Below are 7,988 nucleotides of genomic sequence, written 5' to 3'. Positions count from 1 at the left end.
AATTATGCTGAATTTTTGGTGTGCAGAAGACTCAAATTAGAGAGCTTAAAAAAGAGGTAAATAATAATATGTTGACATGTCTATCTTGTGACCATGCTGCTGCTGCTGCTGCTGCTAAGTAGCTTCATATAGGGAGAAAATGAATATGAAATAATTGAAAAACCTGACATTTATAAATCAAAAGGTTAAGCTTTGCTAAAATTCACTGTACAAAGAACACGCCACCAGGGCTGCAGCAGGGGGAGGTAGCTCAGCTTTATTTATGAAAAAAAAAAATCACTGACAAAACAATAAAAAGCCAAAACTAAAAAGACATTTTTAGTTACAATGTGAGCTGAAGCGTTGTATTTTTTTATGAATTTGATTTTAAAAAGAGAAATATCTGACATCAGCAATGGGCAGGTCCTTAATCCACTTTTAAATCTTTCCCCACAAGCATGGCAGTCACAGGGTGCATGGATGCCTTGTGCTCCTTGTAGGTACGGATGGCTTGATCATGGGATTTGTCAAAGGCAGCAAGGTCCCTGCATTGAGAAAAAAAAAAAGATAATGACTTGTTGACTTGTTTTGGCAAATTTTATTATGGCTTGCAAAGCAAACAGATTAATAATACGTATGCCAGATTATATTTTTTCAGAATTCCTGTCAAATTCATAGTCAAAATAATTTCACTGAGGTATTTTTAAATTGTATCTTGTGGCCACGATAACAACTTTTTTCAATTTTACCAAGCATTCCTTTATTAAATGTCAAGCAACCTACTCTTCTACCTAATTGCAACATTTGAATTAAACAGGTTTGGCTTTACCTGCTTGATCCTTCTTGCATTTAACTTCAGACACTTTTTTCTTGTGCTTCCCTACTCACCAATGATCTTCTACTTGATTTTAAAGATCTTCCTGTGTATATAAGATTGCCTTCGATTTATTTCCTTTTCAGCAGCATCTAATCCTATTTGGCTGGCCCATAACAGATAATCTTCTTAAAAAGCTAACGAAATCATCTCAAATTTAAAACATTTAGAAGTGTTAACTCCTATTCCAAAATTATATCTATAATCTTTAACAAATTTTAAAATATTATTTTTAGATTGCACTTTACAAAGTATTATAGCAACAACAAAAATATCTGTTTAAGATTTTTCTTTCCCATTCTTAATGTAAAGTCAAAGCACAGGGAGACTTGGTTCTTACTTGAATAAGGGCCGTGTAAACTTCATCCTTCCTTGTTCAGTTGCCATTTTTAGAGCCAAAGGAATTGCTTCCTCCCATTTCGATTGAATGCAGAGTCGTAACCATCTAAAAGGAGGATTTTAGGTGGTATGGGGTGGGAAATGAGGTGGGAACAGGATATGACAGGCACATCTGAAAACTTCTGTAATGACAAATAATCCCATTATAGCTGCACTGCACACCACTTTATATTATGTCCTTATTCTGAGAATCTCAAATCCTTATATATATCGTTCAATAATTGGAGAAGAGAAGGAAGAAAAGTGTGTTCTTGAAAAATATCATGTTTTAGAATTTGGATTATGTAGGTGCTCATGGGCCTAACATATGCAATTTCTGAAGGAATTAAACTTTGATTCAGGCTTATACTACCAAATTTAAATTAAGAAAGATGGACAGAATCAAAGATTTCTGACTGTTCCCATTTCAGAGCCCATTTGGTTAGTTGTGGAAGAGTGCTGATTTACCACTGGATCCTTAATTCTAATTTTTTTAAAGGCAAGAGAAGCTTACAGAGAATTCTAACAAAAACTAATATGATCATATTACAGACACTGCAACTATTCCTTAAAGACCACTATAACTCTGTATATAGATGCAGTGAATTTAACAAGGATTTCTCGAGACTCAAGTATGTCTCACATGCTGCTTCCCCTTTCTCTATCTGTTAAACTAGTTTTCCACTTTCTTCCACAGAGACAAGTTAAAATGATGTACCTGAATCGTATTTCAGAATTGTTAATGGCATTGAAGTTGTACACCTCTTGCATTCGCTTTATGTGCCCCAATGGAAGAGGTGCCTAGAGCAAAATAAAGAAGTATAACGTATCATTTCAACAGGATTCCTTGGAAGAAAGGAGTGGGAGAGAAATTCTTAGCCAGATTAAAATCCTCAAGTGTATAATATAGCAATTAGTTAGATAAAAATAAACAAATGCACACTAAGATAAATTTTGTGCAAACTTATTCTGAATATGGATGTCCTGCTAGGAGGCAAAGTGTTAGTCACTCAGTCGTGTCCAGCTCTTTGCGACCGCATGGACTGTAGCCCACCAGCCTCCATAGATTTCTCCAGGCAAGAATACTGGAGTGGGTAGCCATTTCCTTCTCCAGGGGATCTTCCTCACCCAGGTCTCCTGCACTGCAGGCAGATCCTTTACCGTCTGAGCCACCAGGGAAGCACTATGAGCCAAGGGTTAATTTAATTTGCAAGATACATGGAGAATTAAATGAGAAGTACTCTCTTGAGACTTTTGGATGTGTATAAATACTAACTTTCAGACCCTTTCCAGAATCTTTCAAGTTCTTCCTTATACTTTACATATCTTAAATTTATTCTATTCTCCAGATTCAATCACAGTTAATTTTTTTCCCTCACTGAGTTCCCCCAGTGTTATCTTTGTATGTTTCCTCTGAAATCCCTTTTAAATTATCTATATCCCTACAAAATAGCAGTTTTTAAATTTTTATCTTACCCTTTTCAGAATGTGATGACTAATATGTACCCTTTCCTTAAGGGGAAAGTACATATATAAATATGAACTTATGTGTACAGTTTCAGGGGATTCATCAACTCTTGTGACCAAGTTGTGTGTGTGAGAGAGTGCTCAGTCATGTCTGACTCTTTGCAACCTCACAGACTATAGCCCACTGGGCTCCTCTGTCTGTGGAATTTTCCAGGCAAGAATACTGGAACGGGTTGCCCTTTCCTACTCCAGGGAATCTTCCCAACCCAGGGATCGAACCCACATCTCTTCCATTTCCTGCACTGGCAGGTGGATTCTTTACCACTGTGCCATCTAGGAAGCCCCTGTGCCCAGGTTAACCCGCCCTAAAGGGAGAACAAGTTTGGGTGAAGGAGAGAAAGAAGAGTTCAGTTTGGTCAAGTGGAGAGTCTGTGGTGCCTGCATGATGCAGGCTGAGGAACCACGAGGTAGTCGGTAACTCTCTGCTCCAGCCATGACTTTTTCTTACAGAACCTCACTCCCACTCATTAACCATCTCTGCTCTCACTGACTGCGAGACCCTTCCCAAATCGTTTCAGTTCAACTCAGCTCCAAGTCAAGCCAGGCTGGCCAGCTGGTTATGGTCTCGTCCTCAGTGCCCTTCCTCTCCAGTGTTTGATGTGCCTGCTCCCCAGTCACCCCATCATTTCTCTTTTCGCAGTTCCAGGAGACAGGGCAGGAGGGGCTACAGAAGTGTGTGATGACGGCTTCATGCACTAAAAAATACTCTAAAGCCCCTGTTGCTGTAAAATGCTATTCCTCATCTTGTATCAATTCCACAGGAAATTCTGTTCAAAAGTCTCCATCCCTCTCAAGGTCCTTAGACCTAAGTTCTTAGGTCTAAGGACCTGTCTTACAATAAGAAAGACCTCACTGTGTCCCACTCAACATACAGCATCTCCTCTCAGCTGTGCCTATTCATTTAATCCCCTGGCTTTGAAACCTTCAAATCTGCTTGGACTTCTTCCTGTTAACCCCTAATCCAGTGAGTCCCCAAACCCCTCGCTCCATCCTGTGATCTCCTTCTCCTGTTCTTTCCCTTCCCACCAGCTCCCTCCCTCCTGTCCTGGGCTCCTTCGAGTCTCCCAACTAACTTCACTGCCAGCATTCCTCATTCCATCCAGCCTCCCCAGCATCAGAGGAATAGTCGTCATAATCACCATTGCATCAGATGAAAGTGAAAGTTAAGTCGCTCAGTCGTGTCTGACTCTTTGCGACCCCATGGACTGTAGCCTATCAGGCTCCTCCGTCCATGGGATTTTCCAGGCAAGAGTGCTGGAGTGGACTGCGATTTCCTTCTCCATGGGATCTTCCCAACCCAGGAATCAAACCCGTGTCTCCTGCATTGCGGGCAGACGCTTTACCGTCTGAGCCACCAGATGACTCGTCGTTAAAAATGTGAAATCCTTTGCTCCTATCTAGAACCACATCTAACATTTCTAGCTTGACATTCAAGACTTGTCACATCGGGTCCCAGCAGTCTTTCTTGTGTTCTCTCCATTAACCTCTTTCCCAAACCCACAGTTTCCTCCTCTTGCAACACCGGCCACGCTCTGTCATGTTCCGCTCTGTCTGACTTGAATTTGTACCTCCCTGCTGATTCTGTTCTGCTCAGATCAATCCCCAGTTCCCCCAAATCCTTCCTGATTACCCCGGTTGGAAGGGAATCCTTCTTCCCTTTTTTCACAAATGACACCTAAAATTCCTTTTACTGCTAAATTTTGCATGTGTGACCGTTCCTAGTAGCTTATAAACTTTTTGAGGACATGGGATATTTCTTTCTTACATACTTTTATATTCAACACTGTATTAAACATAGCAGGCATTCAATCAACAAATGTTTTTAAGTAAACAAATGAATTTTAACAAATCATTTTTTTCTGTTAGTTTCTACATTAATACTTTTCCAATGCTATGCCTTTATGCCCATTTTAATTTCTAATATTTTGAGCTAGTACTTACATTCTGGAGCATCTGTGCTAAAAATTCATTCACTTGATGGGAAGAGAAGTCTTTTAGGTCTGCTGAGCTGAATGAATTTAAATCATCATCTTTGGCCTGAAATAAATGTTGCCTGATTATTTACATTCATGTAGAACTCAACAAAATGTATTGGTTTATCTGACATAAAAGTTAAGAAAGAGAAATACAAGGATACATAAGATTATAAAAAAATTAAATTAAGCATTAGCTATAAATCATTCTGAGATGGCATCAGTGTAAGTTAAAGAGCTGATATGATTCCTAGATCTATATTACTTAAGAAAAATTAGACTGTTAAGAGTGGAGGAAACTTTTGACATCCTCTGCCATTTGCATTATGTAGATTTCCAAAGTAAAGAAACACTGCAAAATACACGGCAGGTAATTTACAGGCCAATTCAAAAATGTGGGTAAAAAATCATATTGCATATTCTTTAAAATACCACACTAAGGAACACATAAGTCCACAAACAGATCTCTCCCTTCATCTCCACATATTCTATTTTCCCCTGCTTAAATCTTGGAAATTGTCTAAGGAAAAAAAAGTGCTTCTGTACTTTTCAATTTAGGATTTACTGTGATTTATCTTTGAGGAAATGATTAAGGAATATTAATAAAGCTTATCAAAATGGGTATTTTTAGAATCTTTTAAAATAGTTTCAAATTATTTTAAACTAGGGTTTCTTTTAAAAGAAATATATGCATGGGGAACACATGTATACCTGTGGTGGATTCATTTTGATATTTGGCAAAACTAATACAATTTTGTAAAGTTTAAAAATAAAAAAAAAAAAAAGAAATATATGCAAAGGTTTGAAAAAAAAATCAAATAGGACCAAATGAAAAATTCCTCTGCTTTTGCTCCCTGTCTCTAAGTCCCACTCCTCAGAAACCTATATTAATAGTTCCTTGTATATCCCTCCAGAAAATTTAATGTATGCATATACATCTTTGCATAGAAACATTATTTTACAGCTTCCTCCCCTTCAAAATGCCCTTAATATCAGAACTTATTCCCTTTTTAGAAACTGACGTCAATATTAGAAGTTACAGATCTCATTCTTTGCTTAAAAACATGCAAATTTAAACTATCGAGGATATACTTATTAGTGGTAAAATCATAAAGAGCAGGGAAAAGATAAAACCACAATTCATGGTCACGGTTACATGGCAGGGCCAGGTGGGTGGAGAGAAGAACGAGACGGGGAGGGCCAAGTACCAACAGAGGAGGTACATATGTGTACAGCCAGCCCACTGCTCTGACAGGAAACTGTTGAATTTTGTATTTTCTTATGTTCATATTTTATTTAAAACCAGAGTATCTTTGTCATGGTTTCCCGTTCTGTTTTCCTGATTTGCCTTACTCCTGATTTGGTTTCTTTTCCTTTTGCTGGCTTTCCCTTGGTTCTCCTAATACCTGGAGCTTTCTACTCCTCTCTTACACTCCAGTCCCAGACTTTGGGGGAAACTGTGCCTCCCTATCTCTTCTTCTAAGGGCCCCTATATTCATCGTTCCCAAAAATCATTTCCTCTCCCCTAAGAGGCCTATATTTCCCTTTCCCTTTTAAGATCAAGAAAAATCAGAACCAATACCATCAACATCCATTTGTTTTCCCCTCAAATTTAACTTTACACACTGGGGGCTGGTATATGTTATTTTGGACAAACCAGACTGAATGAATAGCCTTTCCGAGCACATGAGTTCATAAGTAAAGCACCACTCTCCCACTTCATTGAGTAGAGACATATTTGTACAATTCAAAAAGGAGGCAAAAACCATACATTACTACTCACAGTGATCCATCTTTGACTCAAGGAAATGCAAGCATTTGTCAGGGTCATATCATAACTGCAACAATGAAAAAATATTAGAGCTTATATTTTATACAAAGCCACATGCTTTTGCATCAATGCCATTCTGAAATTATAGAACATTCTTAAATCTCAGAGTTCTTTTGAAAATAACCCCAGAGTGATGGCAATAGGAAATCTTCTACCTGATTTAAATATGACTGATATCCTCTAAGAACACAGAAATCCAAGTAGATACCAAGTTCATGAAACACTGGATTATTTTGTTTTTTATTATTGTCTGTGCTGGGCCTTTGTTGCTACGTGAGGGCTTGCTCTCACTGTAGCGAGCATGGGCTACTCTTCACTGCTGTGTGCGGTCTTCTCACTGCGGTATGCAGGCTTCTCAGTGTAGCGGCTTCTCTCGTTGTGGAGCACAAGCTCTAGAACTTGGGTTCAGTAGTTGTGGTGACTGGCTTACTTGCCGTGAGGCGTGTGGGGTCAAACCGCTGTCCCTTGCCCTGCCAGGCGGATTCTTAACCACTGGACCACCAGGGAAGCCCCAACACTGGATTATGCATTGGAGAGAATGCCAAAACCTCGTAGCAGAGACTGTCACACGCTTCAGCAATATGTGCTGAAGGGGCTGGGCTGAGCATATGCAGTGTTTTCTGATGGCAGGAGCAGTTGCGGGTACACAGGACAACCTGGCAACCACCACAAGGTCCTTGCCTTCGTGGATTTTACCTCCCATGGTTCCACCCATCTAATCATCCACCAGATCTGCCAGTAACTGCTGCGTGATAGGCACTGTCCTAGATGATGGGGAAATAATGGTGAAACCCTTGGGAGACTCCAAAATCTTGTGATTTTGTTCCTCTCTCTTCAGAAGAAAGCAGAATTAACGAACCCTGATCATTAAGCAAAGCAACTTATGTTAAGGTTTATGAGTTCTCAGCTTGGAAAACAAATCATGCATTTTGCAACAATGAAAAAGACCATGTAATGTGTGTGAACTTCTTGTAAAACATCCCTCTTTGTCTGTAAGTCATGCTTGCTTGATGTGAAATGTTTCTGTTAGAACACAGAGGGGTACCTGTCCTGCAGGGCCTAAATGAGGTAAGTTTGATTATAAGTGACCACAGAACTTGCTTTCAGACTTTGTGCCATGGGGCAAGATAATAAAAGGGTCAAAGCAGTGACCTTTTTGTTTGCATTTTGTTTTGTGGCCCCATGGCTTGTGGGATTTTAATTTCCTGACGAGGGATTGAACCTGGGCCCTTAGCAGTGAGGGCCTTAACCACTGTGCCACCAGAGAGTTCCCAGCAGTGATCTTTTCTGAATTAAGCTGCCAGTTTATTTTCATGAAGTAGTCAGGCTGTGGGCAGTGGGCAGGACCTTTTGACTGCCCTCGAGTCCAAAGTGGGACCAGAGGTCCTTGACTGCTCAGAATGTAAATTACCTTCAATTAGAACAT

At 39.5% G+C, this 7,988-nt stretch overlaps 1 protein-coding gene across 2 annotated transcripts in view; it reads right to left on the bottom strand.

Annotated features, from left to right (window-relative positions):
• Positions 1-225: 225 nt before the first annotated feature.
• LTA4H (leukotriene A4 hydrolase) overlaps positions 226-7,988 on the bottom strand; it is a 30,799-nt gene continuing 23,036 nt past the window's right edge. Inside the window, exons 15-19 of one of the 2 annotated variants that reach the window (XM_027542107.1) lie at positions 6,515-6,569; positions 4,700-4,795; positions 1,950-2,032; positions 1,194-1,298; positions 238-524 (exon numbers count right to left, since the gene is read on the bottom strand). In XM_027542107.1, coding sequence (XP_027397908.1) covers positions 407-524; positions 1,194-1,298; positions 1,950-2,032; positions 4,700-4,795; positions 6,515-6,569 — 457 coding nt within the window. In that variant the 3' untranslated portion in view covers positions 238-406. Of the gene's footprint in view, positions 525-1,193; positions 1,299-1,949; positions 2,033-4,699; positions 4,796-6,514; positions 6,570-7,988 lie in introns of both variants that reach the window. The other variant, XM_027542108.1, reaches the window with a different exon arrangement.

The sequence above is a fragment of the Bos indicus x Bos taurus genome, chromosome 5 (genome assembly GCF_003369695.1).
Source record: "Bos indicus x Bos taurus breed Angus x Brahman F1 hybrid chromosome 5, Bos_hybrid_MaternalHap_v2.0, whole genome shotgun sequence".
NCBI classification, from domain to species: domain Eukaryota; kingdom Metazoa; phylum Chordata; class Mammalia; order Artiodactyla; family Bovidae; genus Bos; species Bos indicus x Bos taurus.
Note: the sequence above shows the minus strand (reverse complement) of the source record. Positions and strands in the feature narration are given on the sequence as shown.